The sequence below is a fragment of the Uloborus diversus genome, chromosome 9 (genome assembly GCF_026930045.1).
Source record: "Uloborus diversus isolate 005 chromosome 9, Udiv.v.3.1, whole genome shotgun sequence".
Taxonomy (NCBI): domain Eukaryota; kingdom Metazoa; phylum Arthropoda; class Arachnida; order Araneae; family Uloboridae; genus Uloborus; species Uloborus diversus.
This window is the reverse complement of record NC_072739.1, coordinates 35,035,189-35,058,615: the sequence shown is the minus strand read 5'-3', so window position 1 is coordinate 35,058,615 and position 23,427 is coordinate 35,035,189. Positions and strand designations below refer to the sequence as shown.

Below are 23,427 nucleotides of genomic sequence, written 5' to 3'. Positions count from 1 at the left end.
TTAATTTCGTTAGTATTATTTACAAAAGTTTTAGTTATAGTTGATTTTAATATTTTAAGTATAGTAAAAGATGTTTTTATGAATTTTTTGAGTTGTGGACTGAATCTACAAATTTCTGAAAATAGCACATGAAGGTACAATGCATAAGGCGTCATTGTAAAGATTTTTTTTTTCTTTTTTGTACCCTCTGGGAGAAAGAATAAACAAACAGTTCATATTTTGGCTCTTTTTGAAAAATTACAACTAAAATCCGGCCTTTCGAGGAATTCGTTCTTCTACTTGCAATTTAAAAAGGCAGATCTGCTTTGCCTTCTAGGGAGCAATAACATAAATGTAATTTCGCCGCGAGAAAGCCATTAATTTTGTTTTTAAATGTAAATAATATAAATACGTTCAACAATATTCAGGATGTCCTAAAAGATCATTTACAAGCTTAACATGCCTCTCTGTTATATCATGATGAACAAGATTTGCATAGGAACTTGTGTCCGAAAATTCAAACTGAGACCGCTAGAGTGCGACAAGTGCAGGTTTGGATGAGGAGAAAAAAAATGATATCGACAGCGATGTTAATATGATTTTAATTGCGAAACATCATTACATCGTAGCAAATGTTCAAAATTCCTTTCATTCGCCACAATGTACGTTTCACAGCGTCGGCGCATGGATTCATGAACCCGTTCAAATTGGCCAGGAGTGACACGGACACGTGCTGCCGCTTCCGCGATCCTGGCGATAAGATCCATGTCTGATGTTACGGGTATCTCGTACACCATGGACTTCATGTGTCCCCACAGGTAAAAATCCAGTGGAGTCAGGTCGGGGGATCGCGGTGGCCGACGTCCACACCTGAACTGATTGTTTTTCTCACTCGAGGTCTGTTCACTCATCGGCCGTCCATCCCGAGTTTTTCCACCCGAAACAGGTTTTCATTGCTGGTTGCCATGACAGCAAGCCATCTTGGACAGGACCCATTTCGATCAGAAGAACCTTGATATCTGACGGCCGTCAAAAGTCGGATAGCATTTCATTGGTTTCCGCCAAGCCGAGCTCTTTCCGCCAAGCCGATATTAATCACGTGGGTGAATTCAGCCACGTGATTAACATGCGGCGACCGTATGTGAATGCTACTCTGTTTTCGTCGGCAGTCCGTCACGTCAAAAAACGGGATGGACGGCGCAGCCCAGCCTGCCGATAAGTGAACTTCCCTTCTCCCGTTTTCGTGCAATTATCGCTCTCTGGCGCTCGCAGTTTGAATTTTCGGACACAAATTCCTATGTAAATCTTATTCGTGATATGACAGACCAGCATGCTAAGTTTGTTAACGACCTTTTAGAACACTCTTTTTATTTGCCAAATGTCGACCACTCTAATCCTGATTTCTTTCTCTTTCCAGCAAGACCGCCATGCACAACAAACGCCTCTGCGCCAGCCATCCGAACGTCTCGACGAGCGACCTCGCCGCCGTGGCGCGCAACGGACGCGCGACTGCCCGCGACGACTCGGACGTGTACGAGGGCGGCCCCGCCGCCGCCCTCTGCGACGGCGCCAGCTACTCCGACCCCACCATCCACCGGGACTCGTCCGCCTCGTCCAGCCCCGCCCGCCAGCTGCGCGCCTTCGTGGCGGCGAGGACGGCGGCTGCGGCGAGGCCTGCCGACGTCGACGACGACGACAACATGCGCGACAGCGGCATCACGGTCGACGCGCCGGTGGCCTCGGCGACGGTGAGTGGGTTAAGAATTGAATTTATACTTCGAAAACTTCTCAAAAAAAAGTTTCAGTATTGAAACTTCAAACATAGGATCTTTTTTGAATAATTTGACAAAGTTTAATATTTTTACAAATTTACTGTAATCGGTGCGCTTTTATTGTTTAAGCTTCTACCGATGACATCACCAATGATGAAATGCCATTCACTAGAGCCGCTATATAGACAGGCCGACGCATCAGCTTAAGTTTAGCCATTTTGGATCGGATTTTTCATTGTTGCACTGCTTGGGTTACCACAGCAAAGATTCGGATTCCGCCAAATTTGCAGAAAATAATATTTTATTTTATAAACAATTCACGTGCCGCTAATAATTGCTTACAGAGAACAATCAGCAACGCGATAACTCGCCAGAAAAGACAACCACTCAAACACGCGCTCCGATCCAAAAAGGCTGATCTTAAGCTGATGCGTCGGCTCGTATATATAGGGGCCTTACCATTCACAGAGTGTAATATTTTATTCGAATCTTTACTCTCGAGTACTGGCAACGATATGGTTGATAGCAAGCGTAGAGAGCAATATTTAATTCGCTTCTTCATTGTAAGAAAAGGAAAGGCGGCAGACAGATGCGCCAAAATACATCATTTGAGACGTCATAAAGGCCACGCCTTATTTTCAAAATCGGGCATCTCAAAAAATTAATTAAAAGTTAAACGTTAGGAAATTTTAAGTTTTTTCTCTCTCTCCATGTTTTTATTTATCATGTTCATCATTCTTCAAATGATTAAATAAATTTACTATTTCTGTGAAAGTGTTAGTTCAAGATGCACTAACTGCAAAGAAATAGTGCGCGAAACTACAGTTTGAATAATTCATTTTATTTTTGATTCAAAAATTTTCTTTTATATTAATCGAAAAATTTGAAACGATATATTTCAAACTTTTGACACGTGTTGTCAACATCAGCTCTTTATGTTATATTGCCGAATGAACACATACGCGTTGCCTCCTCCTCTTCCAGAAAACTTTTAAATAACGGGTCTAAACATACCACTGCTAAGTTTGAAGAATCAATTAAAATAAATATTTGAAATTCAATATCAGAAGACATAAATCGACAAGATATCAGAATGCTGGTAATTCTAAATTAATCGGCCGAGATGCAGAATTCACTGCGGTGGAACTTATGAATGAAAAGACCCACTATAAATAACTAACCCTCATCTTGTTCTGGGCTAGACAGGATCATATATTTCTTGAACAAAAACTTAGTAGGCCATATTGATTTTAATAAGTGGTCTGCCATCTGACTTTTAGTCCTTTTCTTCACCATCAGCGCCATTGCAGAGGGGGGTGTGGCTGTTTATCGACTGACCAAATAAAACATTTACGACGCGAGACATACAGTAAACATTCCTTAATGCCATTTTGGAAGAGAAGCTTTCGTGGTCGGCAGACAGGGTTCATTAGTATGGTTAAGGTAAAACTTTTCAGTTTTTCTCTATTGACTATTCTGTTTTCAATTTCATAAGTATGGGAAATGATCTGTTAGAGAATCAAATATTAAAATGGGATATATATCCCATATTATTTTATAGCATCCATAATGATTCTTGGGTATCGTTTTATCAGAAGTTTGATGCCAACTTCAGAAAGTTTTTACCTCGGCTGCGCAGTTGGTTTGATTTTGATGTAATAGAGTTTTAGTTGGAGGCTTTAAAAATCTAGGATTCGGGGTCGGTCAGTTTTCCTCAGTTGATGCAAGTATTCTTCAACTTTTGGAGTTCCGACTTCAATGGGGTCGTTTCCAAAATTTTAAGAGTATTTGTTTCTGAAAGAGCATGCTTAAAAACATAGGATTTGATCATTTTTAAAATAAAGTGGCAAATATTATTTATTTTACTAGCTGCGTGCCCGGCGTTGCACGGGCTACCTAAAAAATGTAAGAGCAGTCCAGTTGATGCTTTTGTAGTACACTGACACTAGTTTCTAACGCGTTAAGGAATAAATAAATGCGCGTAAAGCAAGGTTTGCAAAACACCAGTAAAACATATTTTTGCCAAAACACCTCATCAACGTTAATAATCGTTATCAATGATACAAGTTATGAGTACATTTTCAGTCAGCACAAAAGGGGAAAATATATGCATTATCAACTATAATCTTTACTCACGTTAAACTGAATTACATCTGATAGACTATATCGGAAATATTTATGCACAATAACAATCCGCTTTTTACATAAAATAGTCTACTACCCGGCGTTGCCCGGGTGTTTATTAATGCAACATACCACTCAGATAAATATTTGGATGGATTCTATCCACATCAATCCGTACAAGAATTACATCAATCCGTTTTCCAGGTACAAACCCTCAAAGAACTCAAATAACTTGTAAATCACTCATTTACTTTACGACGTGCACGGTCCTCCTCGAAAATGAAAGTTATGTCATGTGACGCGTATTTAACAATCAGGCTTGAACAAAAAAAAAAAAACAGCAAAATTTTGCTGCAGATTACGGCAAAATAATCGAAAAGTAAACAACTTAAACACCCTGATTACAGGAAAAGCCTTAAAACAAAAGCCTAATTTTATTTCTTTATATTCGAGAAAAAAAATTGCAACAGATGTTTCTTTTCAATGATTTTCTTCACGCTGTAAATTTTAATAAAAGCGTTCATCCGGAAAGTTGAGTTGAAGCACTGAATAATAATTTGAATGGAGGAAAGCCTTCGAAAAATATGGATTTGATTTTGAAATCTAAGAGTCATAATTAATAATTTTTAATTGATATCTCCGCTAATTATTATCGGAGGATTATGTTAAATAGCCAAACATGAAGACGGGAAGATGACGAATCCATCGATACCTGGTTCGATGGTCAGTTCACTGTCGTTCGGGAGAAGAAGCTTGGACATAGATAGATAGATAGATACTCAGATTTTATATGTATAAGATTGTACTTAATTATTTTTTATTTTTTTTTATTTTTATTTATTTATTTTTTTTGTTATTTAAATCGGTGAACCGATTCAATTTTATTTTTTACGCATCTGCACATGGCATCACAAGTGTTGAAATGCCATTCACTGATGCCATTAGCGCAGAGCGCAATATTTTAATTCGCTTTTTTACTTACATGGCAACAAGCATGGTTGATAGCAAGCGTAGAGCGCAATATCTAATTCGCTGCTGATTTATCATATCCTGGAAACGCGGTAGACAGCAAGCGTAAACATTCAGCGCGCCAGTGGAGTGTGCGCCAAAGTTCATCACTTGTGACGCCATCAATACCACGCCTTATATGAAAAATCGGATATTAAAAAAAATAATAATTAAAAATTAAACGTTTTAAAAATAAAATTTTTCCTTCACTCCATGTTGTTTATTTTTATTTTTGTTTATTTTATCAACTTCAGTGTCTAAAAGTAATACTTTTGACTGATGGAAACAACTCTTCCTGGAAAAATACGCATAGGAAGTTGAAATGACTTTCTTTTCTTTTTATTCCTTTTTACCCTGAAGTGTGGTACTTCTTTTTCAGTTTTACATTTTATTGCTTTAAACATGTAATTACTCTGCAATTGTTATTGCATTTGAAAACTTTATTGCTCGCATTTTTAAGTAATAGATTTTTTTTTCAATCAATAAGAAGTGCTCAAAAGTTTGACACTTTTTTAAATTCTTTAAAGGGAATCATTTTGCGAACCTTTTTTTTTTAATATAGAAGAGTGTTTTGGCTACTAACCTCTGGTTGAACTAAAAATAAAATGGCGATCCGATGGGTTTTTCCCCCCAGGAATGAAGAAACTATTATATAAGCTTATTGATCAGATTTTTAATTGTAGTTTTCAGAAAATACTTAAAAGGAAAGATAAGTAAGTGTTTGACTATTGCACATAAGTTAATTAAATATTCGGCAAAAATCACAGAAAGTTACGAAAACTAATCGCAAAATATTGTAAAATTCTGAACAGAAGCTTTTTTTCAGGAGCTAAATCCAAGAAAGAGATAAGAATTAGCTTGAATTCATTTCTGGCAAATTCAAATCACATTTTTTTCGTAATTAGATAGCAAGAAAAAACTAACCAGGAAAAAAAAGAAAACTTTTCAAAGAATAAGGAAAAACACATACACACAAAAGGAGGCAAACGCATGGTGCTCATGTACGCAAGTACTGTGCTGTTCTGCCTTAGTCATGAAACCACGCTTCGCTTCCGACAGTACGAGAGAGCTACACCTGAGTATAAACGGGGCAGCCGCGAAAGTAACGCAGAACAGCTCTGCTGCTTCTTCGGGAGTACTGAGGAATGATGACTCATGCTAAGCGATGGAATAAACAGGGCCGATCCTAGCAGGTGTGCAGGGTGTGCATCGCACAAGGGCGGCCAAAGCAAGGGGCGGCCGCGGGCCGCATCATATAGTTCTTATAATCAAGCAAAATTCCTCAAGAATTTCTCACAAGATAACTTATAATAAATCGAATAAATATGCTGAATTTTTAATGTTCAATTTTCAAAGTACGTAAGTTTCGATTTCCCGACAGCATAGCATAGTTTAAGAAAAATAGAATGTTAGGGAACATTTTGTTGGTTCATTGTCCATTAATATCTACTCTTTATACGCATGCTTCATTTGGAGGCAAAATTTGTGACAGAACCGTTAATCAGGCATGGATACAGGGGGAGGAGAAATGTGGAAAATGACCCCCTCCTGAAGCATGAAAGGGTGACTTCTAAAAGGAGCACCGAGGGCGGCCACTAATGTTTGCCCCCACCCCAACAAACTTTTATAGACCTAAACAATTGAGACATATTTTGTTTATAAAAAAAAAAGAAGCTATACTGATTAGATATTCTCGCAAGCATTTCAAGCAACAAATTCTGTGTTCAATAATCGTGGATGCGTGGAGAGAAAGTGGAAAATTGCGACTCCCCTGGGATTCAAACATATTTGAATGACGAACAAAAAATTTCTAATTTTCCCCCTTTACGGTAATTTTTTCTAATAAAGATCCCAAATGAACTGCCCGGTTTCTGATCTGGTACGAGGACAGGGCTCTTGCACCGGGAAGCAAATTTAAATGTTGCTCCAAAACAAAGATTCAAAAGTATGCCATGACCTCCTTGACGAGACTAAAGAAGGCTTAAAATTGCGTTTCTACGACTTAAATTTTGGAAACTACGCTGCTTGAACCACCGATCTTAAGGACCCAATTAAATCTCTGATTCACCCCTTCCACCTTAACTTAATCAAACATAGTCTAAAAATGTTGGCTCTAAAATCCAAAATGTGTTTTCAGAGGACAGTTTTTCCTAATGTCATCAAAAATTGCTTTATGACATTTTTCGGATTTCTTTTTCGAAATTTTTGCGATGGAGGGCCCCGAAATCCATTCCCAAACATTACTACCAAAGGCAGTCTCAATTAGCGTCTTTAGAGAGGCTTCTAATCCCACCCCCTCTCTCTTAATGTACTGAAAAACAAACTAAAATTGCGTTTTTCAAATATCAGCTTCAAGAACTTTCGGAGAAGGACCCCGGATCCCCCTTTTCTTCAACCCTATCACTATACACCTCAAAATTTCGTTTTTAGACGGTTCCGTGGAGCCACAGAACCCTTCCTGCCTAAACTAGCCTGAAATTGACTTCATTTTCAAAAAAAAGTTCGTGAGGGCACATTGAACACCCGCTCGCTCTTAGTCTCATCGTTCTTAAACAATGATTTTGGGACTTGAATTTCTAAGAAATTCCGGATTAGAACTGCCTGGCTTATGTAACTTTTTACGGCGCTAGGGCATACCCATTAATGGTCGAGGTAAGGTGGACAAAAGGTCAATGGTTGTATTTTTTAGATATTAATATCGAAAAGTTTCCGAAAGATCCACTGAAGCTTCCCAGTTTCGTTAACGTCACCAAAGATAATATATAATTGCGCTTTAAGAAATATCCGCTTGGGAGCTCCAAAACCCTTCCTTCCCAAAAATAGCCCATAAGGGATTTTAGTTCCGAAAAATATTTCGGTTCAGAACATTTTCACGTTACCCCTATCGTTTTCAAATGTAGCCAACAATGGGTTTTTGAAACAATAGTGCCGAGAAACACCTGGAGGAAGGCCGTCAGATCCCCTACCGTAAGCAAAGACAGCCTAAATTTGCTTTTTAAACTTCAATTTCGAAAACTTTCGATGAGAGACGATTGAATCTCCCTCACTCTAGCAATGTCAACAAAGGTAACCCAAAATTGTGTGTTTAAAACTTCAGTTTCGGAAAATTTTCGGGAATTACGCAATTCTTCCTATGCTACGCTCACCAAAAATAGCTTCGAGTTGATTTCAATTTTGAAAGAAATGTAGGAAAGAGCTCCAACATTACTTTCCCCTGAAGTCTCGAAAAATTTCCTAAAATTGCGATATTTGACATCAATTTCAAAAATTTCTCCATGCAACTTGAAACCCCGACTCTTTTGTCCTTGCAACAGAACACAACCAAAGATGAACTAAAATTATTTTTCATACTTTATTTTCGATAATTTTCTCGGAGAAATCCCCCTCTTCCGTCCTTCCTCTGCTGTCACCGAAGACAGACTATAAAATGCGTTTTTACGACTAGTAAACTTTGGCATCTATTACTTTCTTAAAAGATGTAAATTGTACCTAAGGAGTTTCTTATTATAAAACTTTTCTTCCTTCTTATAAATTCATCATTCTTCTGTTTTCTTTTTCTTTTTTTTTAATTAGAACTTGGTATAGAAATTTGAAGAAAGATTTATATGGACGTTAAAGATGAGTCAAAATATGCAAATTACTCTTGAGGGGCGGCACATTTGGTCTTTGCACACGGGCGGCCGACACCCTAGGATCGGCCCTGGGAATAAACGAAAACATTGACGATCTCGAGATGTACGGCGCTTTCGCGTCGGGAAGAAAATGCTATTTGAAATAGAAATTCATAAAGAGCACAAATTTATTTATGACATTAACTCCTTTGGATCAAAAACCCTTTGCCTATCGACTAAATAAAAGTTTGTGCAATTGTGTAATTTTAAAAACAAATAACCACAAAATCTTCTTTCTGGTATGATAATAAGCTAATATTGGATTTTTTTTTTTTTTTGGATTAATCAAAGTGTAACACAGAGATTTAGATAATATCAAACTTTTTGTAGATAGTAAAACATGAAACATTATTTCTGTCAAATAAACACGACAGCTATATTAAAATCAGGTTTATTTGCATGTGCATAGAAAATTTACAAGTTCATAACCACCTCTGGGGATATTTCGATAATTGGGAATCTGGCGCGGTCGTCTCATTTTTGGCGTAAATAATTTTATTTTGGTAACCCCGCTAATTTAAAGTAACCCTATGTGAATAGATGTTTCGATCTCTTTGTTCAGATTTGCAAAGAAAAATACCTTTCGCGCTGGAGCTAAAAATTGACGCCAATGAAGAAAGATCGCCAGATTCCCAATTATCGAAATATCCCCCCACCTTTTTTAAAATTAAAGCTAAAAATTTAAATTTCAGATGTACTAGATAATCTAGTTACTTTTTCATACCCTTTAAGGATACATAACCATGTCAAAAAGATTGAAGAATAGATTAAGAAATGTGAGAATAGACTTCACACACCAATCAAATTCAATACGATGGCAAACCTTTCATTCCTGTGCACTATATAAATGTCAAAATCTTCTGTCACTTTTAAAATCTAACTTTAACAAAATTGACTTAGTTTTAGGGGAATAGAAAATAGCTTCATACACTTCATTTCAAATAATAATAATAACAATAAAAATAAAGTATTAAAATGAACAGCAGAAAGTTTTTAATGGATCTGCAATAGAAATGTCAGCTTATCACTATCAAATACACAACAATTTTACAAGTATTCCATCTTTTTTTGATGCATAGCGAAAAGCGGCTCTCCGTTACTTTCGCGGCGGCCCCGATATAAAAGTATGTCAAATATTCTGCGCTAAAATGAGAGTAAAAGTTATTGAGCTTGAACAAGTTATTTAGATTTAATGTTCGGTTAAGAATAAAATCTTAAGCCAATGCATATTTGTCCCTAATTTTATTTCACCACAAACCTAGTTTTCGTGTTAACCTTCGCTAAAGTATTGATTTATAATTCAGGTTTTATTCTTACTCTTTACCAAAACGAAACAAAATATACTTCTCTCTCTAAAAAAAAAATCCATACCCCTTATCTGAGAAAGAGAAATTCAGCCGACAATATACCATCAATAAATCAATATCGCAAAAATAACTCACCTTTGCAATTTTTTGAAATCCAATGTAGTCAGTCTAACATGTCGATTCTGTGGAAATACGCTACAAGAAAAATTGCTTTCTTGAAGGAAAGCAAATTACCCGTGGCACTGACATTGCTAATGACGTTAGGGGGCTGTCAGTTAAAATTATGGAGCTGCTTTTGCCCACTAAGTGAATATTTTTTGCTCCACTCAGTTTGTTTTCTCTTATTATAAATAAAAATGCGAGTTCTTAAAAGTTGCAAAAGAGCTTAACACGGATCTGATTCTTATAAATTAACCGGTGTTTTTGGTATGGAAATTTTGTAAGTTTTTGAGGATTTTCGCATAGATATTTTGAATGTAATTTTTTTGACTTCGAAATTTTGCCTCAAAAAGTAGCAGGTTTTTAACTTTTCACATTTTTTACGTACAGGACAAGGGGTCATTGTTTTAAGCTATTTAAATCTCAGACTAACATGGATATTAGGAAAAATTATTTTTTTAGCAGGGTAGTGGAACCTTGGAATAGCTTACCGGAAGAGGTGGTAATGAGTAAGGGAGTAGATAGTTTTAAGAGGGCCATTGATCTTCACTGGGGATTATAAATTGAATAGGACCAGCCTAGCTGGGCCCAGAGCCTGTTGCTGGTCGTCACTTTTTTATTTGTATAAAAGTAACAAATTTGGTCTAATAGTTTTTGTAAGAAAAAAAATTTTCATTTACTTCAGCTGCCTAAAAGTGTTTAAAGATCAACTTTAGGTAAGTATTAGCACAGTTTTTCGTATCAACAGTGGCGGTGATTCAGGGGGGGGGGGGGCAAGAGGGACAGTCCCCTCCCTTTTTTCGGTTTATTTTTTTTTTTTTTTTCCAATTTAGAAACCAAAACTAGAAATTATATATAAAAAAACAGAAGTGTCAAAGTTTTTAGATCGTAATTGTTTGTTTTACTTCGTGTATCTGTTTACGAAACATTATTTAGCACAAGCAGTAACATTTCGTTCATGTATTCATTATTTAAATATTAGTAAATGAACTGTTTTACTTAAGCAAGCCATACTTGTTTAATGAAATTATTTGCAAGTGTTTCTGACATCTCAAAATACTTAAATAATGTAAGTCTAATTCATGTCTATGTGTTTCTTCGGGGAAAGTTATTGTGTACGTAATGCATCAGAATTTTAAGAAAAATTTGCGAGTTAAGCTGCATCAATTACCATTCATATGCTCTCAAAACCAGCATTAGCTAAATTATGTACCTTTTTTTTCCTTTGGATTTTTAGCAGCAGCGGAAAAAAATGGCTTTTGGTTTATTTTCTTTTTTTACATGTAGAGTTGAAAACCTCAGTTCTTCAGCTAATGTTATTAAATCCTCCTCTTAAGCTTTAGATTTAAAAAAAAAAACGTATCTATTCAAATGGGGTCGTTTCCGAAATTTTAAATGTATTTTTTTTCTGAAAGAGCATGAATAAAAACATAGGATCTGACCATTTTTTAAAAATCATTTGACAAATATTCAGTAAGTTGCCGTCCTATAGCCAGGGTTAAAGCAGAAATACATAAAATACACCGCCAACTCAGTCAGTTCCAGTCGAGGACTGCAATTTCGTGCGTATTAGCACTAATCAGCCCGGCATAGGAAGTCTACAGTCCTCGGCTGCAATTGACTAAGCTGGCGGTGTATTTCATGAATTTGACAAAGTTCAATATTAAAAAAAAAAATTTTATCGATGCGCAGAATCAATTTTATTTTTTACATTTTTTGCACATAACATCACAAATGATGCAATGTCATTCACTAATGCCATTAGCGCAGAGCGCAATGTTTAATTCGCATCTTTTCACTCACATGTGTTGGCAAAGATACGGTCGATAGCAAGTGTAGAGCGCAATTCGCTTCTGAATTATCATAATGTGGAAACGCGGTAGACGGCAAGCTTAAGCATTCAGTGTGCCAGTGGAATACGTGCCAAAGTGCATCACTTGTGACGTCATAAAGACCACGCCTTGTTTAAAAAATCGGACATTTAAAAAAAAAAATATCGTTTTGAAAATAAAAGATTTTCTTCGCTTCATGTTATTTTATTTATTTTTATTTATTTATCTTTCTTGCTCATTTCTGTCAACTTCAGTGACTTAAAAGTAGTACTTTTGACTGATGGAAACAACCCCATTCACTCGAAACAATATGAATAAAAAAATGTTTATCCAGTGTTTCAGCAGATACGAATTTGTAGATGATGATTTGAATGATGAATTACGTAAATATAAAATAATAATAATAATAATAAAATAAATAAATGAACATCACAAACTGTCAACGCACTCAAGATTCCTGTGTATTACCCGAAAGGAGACACATAGAACGAAATGTTTTACCTGTTTTGACAGTTTTGTAAATCACCGCAAGGTAGCGTACATGAGGTCTCGTATAAGTAACAAATATTAACATCTGCATCATAGAAACATATAAATAGCACAGAAAAATAGCGAAAATTTTTGTGAAGAAGTAAAAAGGTTATTAGAAACTTCATGGTAAAACGGAGAATCTCAAAATTTCTTTATCTGGCCTCCATATAAGTGACGTAGCTTATATAAGGACTTAACTTCAACTGTACTGGAAATAACATGTTGCCATAACAACTGCCGCGTTATTTTATGCAGCAAGCGAACAGGCGGTACGAGATCACTGCATTTGTGATAGAAAGGATGCAGTTCTTCTTGGATTATTGTAGAGCTGTTAAAATGTTTGAAAAAATGTCAGTTCATTTTGGCATTGTCACTTCCATGTGGCAGCAAATACATAGATTTAATCTCATGTTTTTACCGATGAGTCCTCCCTTCATCCTTTATCTCCATAATTTGCGGCGCTCCCAAAAGAACTCGAAACCACGCGAAGTAGGAGATGGACTTAAAATTCAGTCACAGCCTGACATTTGTTACATTGTTTTAATTTCTTTGTGGTTGATATCTGAAACTAATCTAATAATACTGCATGGTTGATTTTATATCTTAAAAAATGTGACAAAAGGCTAAAAGACCATTGACAGTACTTGTTTTTGATTATCTTATATTAGTGAGTAAGTAAAGTCATTAATAATCGTCTTAAATAATAGTTGGTCTTAAATAATAGTTGGAAAGTTTCTTAATTGGTGTATCAATGCATGCTGTACCTGAATATGAGTAATTGCTCTACAAAATAAAAAAAATTTACAAATTTTTTGCATAAGGTGGGAAACAGTCTTGCAAATATAGATATGCTTTACTTATGGTAATGTTACCTATTATTTTAACTCCAATTTATATGTAACTTTAATGCTTTTTAGCCTAGAGTGTTTATAGTATTAAACTGTACTGTTTTATTTTTTAAATTTAAGTTAATGTAGTGTATACGTAAGAAAAGTGAAGGTAAATTATGGTTTATGTCTCAGATTGTATGTTTTATGACAGGATTCAAATTAAAATTAATACCATATTTTAATTGTGTTCTTTTTTGTAGGAAGATGGCCTTATAAAACAGAAACTTGTTGCCCTGCGTCAGCATCCATTTTTCCAATTGGAAGTGCACCTTAGATTTGGAAAGGATCTTCAAGCTAGAGATGCTTGTGGTAATATTTGAATCATGGATTACTTGACCTTAGCTTTAAGATAGATTTTGTTCATTAAATACGAAAATATCCCAGCCCTAATATTGTTTTCCAGGATCGAATACTCCAGATAGACTGGTACATTAAAAGTAATCTCCCCCCCCCCTTGTAATTTAAAACTAAGTAAATAGCCCACCATTTTTTAAAAGAATGGCGGGACAGGCTTGCAATCTCTAAACAAGTAGCAATTGTTACAAACATCTTAGTTGCGTTTTGTAGTTCAGTTTTCGGGATGAAAATATCAAATCAAATAGCATTTAAAAAATGATGTGCATTTCTCATTCCCTATTGACAGTGCACAAGTTTTAACTTCAGTTTCAAGTTGAATTCCAAATTATTTTCTGCATATCAAAAAACGAAAACACAATTTAAATGATCTTTTTTAACGTTACAACAACTAGTCTTATGGCACTGAAACATAAATTAATGTTTCCAACAAAAAAATAAATAAATACTAAATAAATAAATAAAGTCTATATAAATAAAACAAAGAATAGGAAAAAAGGAGGCATAGGTGAACACTTTATTTCATTCCTTAATGTCTCAAAAAATATTATAATTTTTCAGAGCAAAACTGTCTCCATGATTAAATAATCTTTTCTTCGCGGCCTGGATTTTTTTCAGATTTTTTTTAAAATATATTTCGATACCTCATGGAATTTTTAAAAAACACAGTGTATTCTGCTTAATTGGACCACCGGTTAATCGGACCAGCCGCTTATTTGGATCAAATCTTAAAGAACCAAAACAATTTCCATTACACAAGCTTAATATTCACTTATTGGGACCAAAATCCGCTAAATCATACCAAGGAATATGAGAATAAACTGGAAAAAAAATTAAAATTACCACTTGAAACAAGAGTTTCAAGTGGGTCAACGGACCTAATAGTTAGTACTACAATAAAAATTAAAAATAGTTCCTTGTAACTTTCAATTGAACTCGGCAATATTTACAGGAAAAAATGTCTAACGAAACAACCATTTCATAGCAACACTGTTCCAGGAGAAATCAAAATTTCAGTGAAATTTCAAAATTTTTCAATTTAGTTGTAAAATACGCAATTTACATTTCATTGGAAATTTTCAATGACCAATTAGTAGTTTTTAGCAGTTATTTTTTCACTCTCACATTTTTAATTACTTTTGGTTGTTGAAATGAATCAATACTGACAACTGGAAGGAATAAACCATATCGGTCTGGGACGAGTGTAAAAAGTTTATTCCCTTTATTTTAATTTTTAATGGAAACATTTCGTAAACAGCAATTTTTCTTCTTCGTATGCTTACCATATAAATAGGGGCTCACAATAACCATAAGGGCATTTATATGTTATGTGTATAACATGGTCCTGTTCGCTTAATCGAACCAGCCGGTCATTAGGACCAAAATGATCCCGTCCCAATGTGGGTCGTACTCCAAAAAAATACCGAACCGTTCGAATTTCAACTATAGGACCCGGCTCTTTCTACTCAAAATAATTATCAAATTCTCTTAATTTAGGCCTCATTCGAAAGCCGGCAAAAAATACCCCTCAAGTTTATTTACTTCCTTCGAATTTCAAAAAACCTAGGCTCTAAAATCACCGGGAAAAAAGTTATAAGCATTTTTAGACGAATGGAACATCCAATATCAAATTGGAAATTTATTGCTTGCCAACGAGCTCAGTTTAAATTAATGTGAATAAAATCATTTTTGAACTGTTGACTTTTTTTTCCATGACTGTGAACAAATAAAATTCTTGCTTTTGCTTTGAGGTAAAAATTTCCCCTTTTACATGTTTTTTGCCCTCCCCTCCCTTTTTTCTTTGTACTGCCAGCTGAAGATAATCAAGGATCTTAGTTGCATTAATAGAGGGTTGCTTTTAATTAAACATTAGGACTTAAAGATTTACTGTTAACAAAATTTAGAAAACATTATTTTAACAAGAAATTTTATAGGTTTTTTTTTTCTTTCTATTATTTAAGCCCAATTGTTTGCCGCCCTTAATTAAAGTTAGTTTCTAGTTAAATTCCAAACTGGGTTTTGCATATCCAAGCACTGGTACACACTAAAAACTCTTTTTTAACATTAAAGTAGCGCATCTTGTAGCACTGAAACATGTATTAATATTTTCAAAAGACTTTTAAATCACGTAAATTGCCACCCCTCAAATTAAACTGAAAGTTGAATTCCCAACTATGTTTTGCATATTCACGAGCACTAGTCTCTCAAACTCTAAATTATTATTTTTTTAACATTAAAGCTGTGTATCTAATGACACTGAAACAGATATTAAAATTTTAATTAAAAGAAAAAAAGTTTCAATTTCGAAGTTTGCCGTCCCTAAAATCTGCTGCCCTGGGCAGTCGCCTAGGTCGTATACCCCTAGAGCCGGGCCTGGTTACTGCCCTTTACCTTAACCACAGCAGCATAGTACAGCATGAACTACAATTGCTTTAAAGACTGAACCTAAATGATATGTTTTTAATCAAATTTTTATTTGCTTATTTTCTTACCTTTAGGTAATTTTCGTTGTTTTTCCAAAAAATATTACCATTCAATGAATCATTTTTCATGTTCATGAGAAACTCTCACACAAAAATCGCCTACAACTGTTTTAAATGAACAACGTTCTTCAAATGAACGAGTTCAATGAACAGGTTAAAGAAATGAACGAATCATTAAAAAGAATGACGTTGGTCATCTCTACCTTGAAGTAATAGGGGAAAAACTGCCTTAAGAAGTTGGTCATCAACAAAGGTGTCCCTAAGGTGGTTCAAAAATACACGAAACAAAGTTTCTCCTAAGTAACAGGACACTTGTGGATAGCAATATACTGGAAGAATTTTAGCCTCCTATTTCATCTGGAAGAGGGTGCTCAACCTCCTCCCCCAAACATCATACGTATGGGGAGGGGGGTTTAAAAAATACATTAAGCTGAAAAAACAATGCTACATATTATAATATACACAAATAATATGCATATATGTTGCAATAAACTAATTGTTTACAAAAGAAGCTGGAGAAGCTGGAGAAATTAAATGTTTCTAAATTTGTGGCATTTCCTATGCTACGGCTAATGTTAAATGAAGGGGTCATTGAGACCCTCTTAAAATTTGAGCCAAGACTCTAAAACTTTTACAGCATAATACTATTAGTAAATCTGAAACAAATAGGGGGTGTCCTGGACTCTAGCTAGAAAAAAGGTCTTTTGATAGGTAGGCATAGCGATGTATATATAGGCTGTATAGAGGTAGCTGCTCATTTAAGTTCCACTGTAATACTGTTATGTAGTTTTCGTCAATATTTCTTTGTATGTGATTGAATGATGCTTTTCAAATGCATCTTTTAAATAGATCTAATCAAGTTTTCAATTTGGGTGTTTCAGGTACTAGTGATCCTTATGTTAAATTCAAGATCTGTGGCAAGCAGCTTTATAAAAGTCGTACTGTTAACAGAACATTGGAGCCATACTGGGATGAATTTTTTACGATTCCTGTTGAAGATGTATTTGAACCCTTGCACATTAGAGTTTTCGATTATGATTTTGCTTTCCAAGATGATTACATGGGAGCCGCACAAATTGATCTTACACAGTTAGAATTGAATAGGTATGCATGTGTTTTATTTGCATTATTATCTAAATCAGAGAAAAAAAATTGTTTTTGAACACTTAAGCTAAATTTCTTGTCTTTGGTGGATTCAAGCAAGTCCTTCATTAAGTCAATCAGGAAAGGCCAATTTTCCTCATTCCCCCCAATGAGGGACATGTGACCTTTAAAAAAGATGAATCAGGCTTCTGGATTTGTCGAGAGTTGTTGAAATTATGAGCATGTGTGTCAGAAGGGAGATCGTAAGTTTAACTTTTGGGTGCAAGTAGGAGGTCTAGGGGTTTTCTCCTGTTAATTTTTCAGAATTGAAGTTTATAAAATACAGTGTTAGGTTACCTTGGGACATGGGGGGGGGAGCCGTAAAATGCTTAGATTTGCACTTGGAGCCTCTTGCACCTCAACCCCCCTTCCCCTCGTCATGCTTAGATATATATTATGAGATTGAATTTAATATGTCCCCTCCCCACTCTCCTCAAAATGAATTGAAATGATAGTCCTGCATTCATGCAATATTTGGTAGAACAATCTCAAGCTCTGCTCAAGAAAAAATATTAACAATAGAAAATTTCATAGTTTCTGTACCATTACCAAAAGAAATTTTCATCGTCATTTTAATATCTGATGCAAACAGTCTTTATTTGAATTTTTTTTCCCTCAAAGTCTAAGAAATCTATATCTTTTTAATTTTTCTGTGCAGTTAAAAAGCATAAAAAAAAACTTTTCTCAGAAATTCTCTAATGAATAAATCAAGAGTATTTGCTGTTTTTTGTTCTCTGCTGTTAGCAAGTTTAAACTAGATCTTTTCTATTCCTTTCATTGCTTTGAGAGAAAACTTTGAGGTCAACCTTTATTTATGATTTTATAAAGGAGAAAATCAGGAAAAATGATTCTTCTTGTAGTACTTAATCACAGTAGCAGAAACAGTGCAAAGGTGTGAGATGCATCACAGATTCATGAGGAAATCTGCGGACTATTTCTTAGTTGGGGGAGAAAAAAAAAACCTAAAATTTTTAAAGGAGAAAAAAAAAAGGCTAAATTTCAGCTGATGAAGGTTTGGACCACATTTTCTGGGATATAGTTCACTAAAGTAGCTAATACAAGCAGCATGTACTCGTATTAGCATCTTCTTTTTAAGCATTTTTTGTTGCTGATTTGGGTTTGACGATTAGTCAAGTTTTGGTTTATCTTGTAGACTGTTTTTGATTTTTAATCTGCCTTGCAGACTGATAAAAAAGTTTCTGTTACTGGGAACCTAATTGATAAATGCAAAGTTTTAATCTTGAATTTTATTTATTTTTATTTATTCGGACTAATGTAATGATGTCCGTATTATAAGTGACATGTCCAGTAAAGGATCCGTTATCATAATGGGGGATTTCAATTTTCCGGGTATTGATTGGAATAATTTTTATCCTGGTAATGGCAAAGAAGAGGAATTTTTAAAAGTAATTGGTGACTGTTTCTTAGATCAAGTTGTAACTCAGGGAACTCGAGAGGAGGCCATTTTGGATCTAGTTTTTTGTGACATAGGTAGTTTTGTTCAAGGGTTGAGTGTAGGGGAGCATATTGGAGATAGTGATCATAACAGCATTAGGTTCCGGGTTAAATTTGAAGTGTGCAAAGATGATAATTTTAGGTTTGTGCCCAATTTCAGAAACACCGATTTTGTTGCACTTAGGCAGAGCTTGAAAGAGGTTTTTTCGTCAGGGTTGGAAAATAACGACGTAGATCAGCAGTGGATGGAATTTAAGGATAAACTTGCTAAAACCGTTGGGGACTATGTTCCATTCAGGAGAAAAGGTGTTAGTACCAGAATTTGGCCCATGTGGTTCTCCAGGGAGACTAAAGAAGCTCTTAATTATAAGCAAGCCACTTTTCGTAAGTTTAAAGAAACTGGTCAGAGTGCGGAGAGGCTCCAGTATGGTAAGGCAAGGCGAAATTTTAAGTATTTGGTACGGATTCAGAAAAGGGAATTGGAGCAAAGGCTGGCAGATGACATTGATGGGAACCCTAAGAGGTTTTTTGCTTACGCTAATTCTGGGAAAGCTCGAAACAGTCAAATTGGGCCTTTGGTTGATGAGTATGGAAATTTAATCCAAAACGATAGGGATATTGCAAATGTTCTAAATAACTTTTTTTCCAGTGTGTTTAACGATAACTGTATCTCAACAGTTGACACTAACAAGACACAAGCTATTATACAGCTTGAGGATTTTGTATTTTCCAGGGAGGAGCTCTTATTTCATTTGAAAAAGATTAAGGCAACTAAAGCTCCGGGACCAGATAATATTTATCCAAAAATTTTAGTTGAATGTGCAGATGAATTAGTGGATGTTATTTTGATTATTTTCAATGCTTCTTATAACTCGGGGACGGTGCCAGAGGACTGGAAGCTGGCTAACATAACGCCACTTTTCAAGAAGGGGTCTAAAGGTATTTCTGGGAATTATAGACCTGTAAGTTTGACTTCGGTGATTTGTAAGATTTTCGAAACTTTGATCAAAATTAAGATCATGAAGTTCTTAGAGACTAATAGTCTGTTGACTAGTTTGCAGTATGGTTTCAGGAAAGGTAAATCCTGTACTACTAATTTATTGCATTTCTACGACAAGGTTACCTCAGCTTTAGATAACAAAAAATGTGTGGATGTTGTTTATATTGATTTTCAGAAAGCTTTTGACAAGGTACCGCATGTTGCTCTTCTCAGCAAGTTAGCTGACATAGGAATAGGAGGAAAAACTTTACTTTGGGTTAGAAATTGGCTCACTGGTAGGAAGCAAAGAGTAGTTGTGAGAGGAAATCATTCTAATTGGAGTGATGTTTTGAGTGGGGTTCCTCAGGGATCAGTTTTAGGGCCTCTTTTGTTTATTATATTTATGAATGACATCAATGAAAATATTTCTGGAAGCATGAATTGTTTTGCTGATGATGTAAAAGTTATGGGGATTGTCGAAAATGAAGAACAAGTAAATCAGCTTCAAGAGGATTTAAATCATATTACGAAGTGGGCAGATAAATGGGGTATGGCAGTTAATGTAGGGAAATGTCAAGTGCTACACTTAGGTCATGGAAATAAGCGTATGAGATATCATTTACAGGGTTCAGTCATAAATCAGGCAGAAAATGTTATGGATCTGGGTATCTTAATAAATCAGGACTTCAAGTTTAGTCAACAGTGCAGTATTGCTAGTAACAAAGCCAACAGAATGCTTGGGTTTATCAATAGATCTATTTCAAACAAATCTAAGAAAGTTCTTCTGCCTTTATATAGGAGTTTAGTAAGACCTCATTTGGAGTACGCTGTTCAGTTTTGGTCGCCTTATCTGAAGAAAGATATTTTTGTATTGGAAAGGGTTCAAAGAAGGGTAACTAAATTAGTAAGGGGATTCTCAGATTTAGATTATGATACCAGACTTAATAAGCTTAACATGTATAGCCTGGAGCAAAGGAGAGTCAGAGGGGACATGATTCAGTTATTTAAATTTATCAAAATGAAAGATGTAAATGGATTAAATTTTTGTGGGGAAAGCAGGACAAGGGGTCATTGTTTTAAGCTATTTAAATCTCAGGCTAACTTGGAAATCAGGAAAAACTACTTCTTTAGCAGGGTCGTGGACACTTGGAATAGCTTATCGGAAGAGACGGTAATGAGCAAGGGGGTGGATAGCTTTAAGAGGGCCATTGATCTTCATTGGGGTCTAATTAATTGACTAGGACCAGCCTAGCTGGGCCCAAAGCCTGTTGCTGGTCGTCACATTTGTATTTGTATTTGTATGTGTTAATTATGTTTCTCTTATCATATTGTTCCATTTCTACTACAGTGAAATCCTATTACAACAAATACCGATACAACGAACCAAACGTGCAGTCCAGTTTTGAAACCCATTAAGATAATGTATAAAAAATCACGTTTTAACGCATCGATTTGTTTCAAAACTTCGTTACAACGAAATGTTTTTCTCAACTTCAACTAGAATATTTTTTCTTAATGCTGTTTTCGGAAACTAAAAAATGAGTTTCACAAGTCGTGACATGAAAACTTCGTTTGTACTTTCAGAACAGAGACATTCAGAGTGGGAATCCACGTAAGTTGATGTATGACAACAAAATTCAGTGTGTAGCCAAGCATAGTCGATTTCTGCGCACTAAACATAAAGCACCTTGCGAATTCGAAAGCAGGTCAGCAAGTTTTCATCTTTTCTTGTGGTGTAAGTGCCGTTCACAAATTAGAATCTTTTATAACGTCCTCTGGGACCAAATTTCTCGTACAAAATAACTTTTTGTGAAGATAATGAATAAAAGTTCAGTGCTCAATATTTTTCTTTGTTTTTTCAGAATAAATGTGTTCACTTATATTTTAGATTGTTAGTAATGTTAAATGTTGCAGATTTAATTATATTAGAGTGCAGATTTGTAGAATTAGCATTGTTATAAAAATAAAGTTCTATGCGGATTTCATTACCACAAAAAAGACATTTGGTTCCTTGGAGTTCGTTCGAACGGGATTTCACTGTACTTTCATCTGACTGACATTTTTTAACCATCAATAATTGCCTGAGACAATTTCTTTATTTTTGCAATATTAGTAATGTAAGTTTTAAATGAAATAAAAGTAAATTTTTGAATGAAATTCATTTAAATTTTACCAAAAGCGGTCACTTTAATTCATCTATAAAAGTTTTAATTCCATTATAACGTTGTCATGATGAATGAGTATATTATAATATATCAATAATAGTCCAGGCCTATTTCCAAATTACTAGGTTGAACCTTTCAAATTAGTGACTTGATAAACATTTAATAAAATGTAAGCTGAATTACTTTTCAAGATTGACTGATAAATAAATCACAGTTAAGCCTTGCGCTAAAAAGTATAATGGGGGGTATGAAAATAAACGGAAATTTCGAATTTGGATCACTAATGTGTTTGCACATACTCAAATATGGAACCCAAAATCCGGAATGCTCAAGACTGGGACCTTTCCGGAATTTGTATTAAGGCTCAAAAAATAGTAAAAACTCTCCTGTTAGCAATATTTGTCATGTTTTTCCTTTTTCATTAATGTTAGTGTCAAATTTCTTTCTTTTTTTTCTGTATCAATCTGAATGATGCTAAAAAAAATGTCAAATATGATTTGCAGTGGCGTATAATCCGTGTAGTTTGCTTTTTGTTCTTATGCAATGTGCCAATCAATACAATAATTAAATCATAGTACCTGGACGACCGAGCCTCGCTCGGCTTTAAAAGAATTATTTTTTGTCAAATTGTGTTTTTTTAAGGTTCCATACTTTTCCAAATATACTTGAAAAGCTTCACGTTAACGAAATATTACGTACTCGACCTTCTTATAACACTGAAGTACCAAACAAAGAAGATTCTGAATGTAATTAAATGAACATTTTGCTTTAAACTATCTGTTACGTTTGTTTCCGCTGTGCAATTTTCTTGACAGTAATTAAAATATTTTGACCTTAGTTTTGCTATGGTGAAATCGGTTTTTAACCGAATACTTCCTTTCATACTATGATGCGTTCACGATTTTATCCCAATCGAGATTTTCTTTTAGAATAAGTACTTTTAGTTTTTACGCCAGAAAATGCTGCATACAGCATGATTTCCATCAAAACTGATGATCCACAAACCATTCCAACAAATGATAACAACTGTCTTAACAAAACATAAACAATCTCAAGACATACACTTCCTCGAAATAAAATTTAGATGCGTGATTTAAAAAACATGTTAAACTATTTGAAGTGTAAAAAGAAAATAAATAAATAAAATAAAATAGGATGGTCAAGCAATAGTTTCACTTAAAAAAGAAAAAAAGCCTTACACCGACTTATATAATGCTTTTGAATTTGTTTTCAGCCAAGTGTGTTTGAAATTAGCCAAAGTGGCCAATATCAGCCAAGCCTAAGCAAGTATAAAATTTTAAAGCTAGAAGAGACAAATTTTCATTGTTATGGTTGCAAATCGTCTGCCTGATGCGTCAACTCACAGTTTACTTCAAGGCTTAACTCAATTTGACTTCATATTAAAAAACTGTTTTTTGTAAAAAATCGCGTTTTTACAGAAAAAACACTGATGCAGATGAACTTAAAATGCAAAACTACAATAAAATCCGAAATTTCATTCAAATCGTTAGAGCCGTTTCCGAGATAAGAAAAATATATATACCCACAAGAATTGCTCGTTTAAAGATATAAGAT

The 23,427-nt window shown here is 34.9% G+C and overlaps 1 protein-coding gene across 1 annotated transcript in view; it reads left to right on the top strand.

The window, feature by feature from the left end:
- The window catches only part of LOC129230648 (multiple C2 and transmembrane domain-containing protein-like), a 183,830-nt gene that overhangs the window by 114,962 nt on the left and 45,441 nt on the right, over positions 1 to 23,427 (top strand). The window contains exons 3-5 of the mRNA XM_054865064.1: positions 1,397 to 1,727; positions 13,474 to 13,582; positions 16,992 to 17,214. Coding sequence (XP_054721039.1) covers positions 1,397 to 1,727; positions 13,474 to 13,582; positions 16,992 to 17,214 — 663 coding nt within the window. The remainder of the gene's footprint in view (positions 1 to 1,396; positions 1,728 to 13,473; positions 13,583 to 16,991; positions 17,215 to 23,427) is intronic.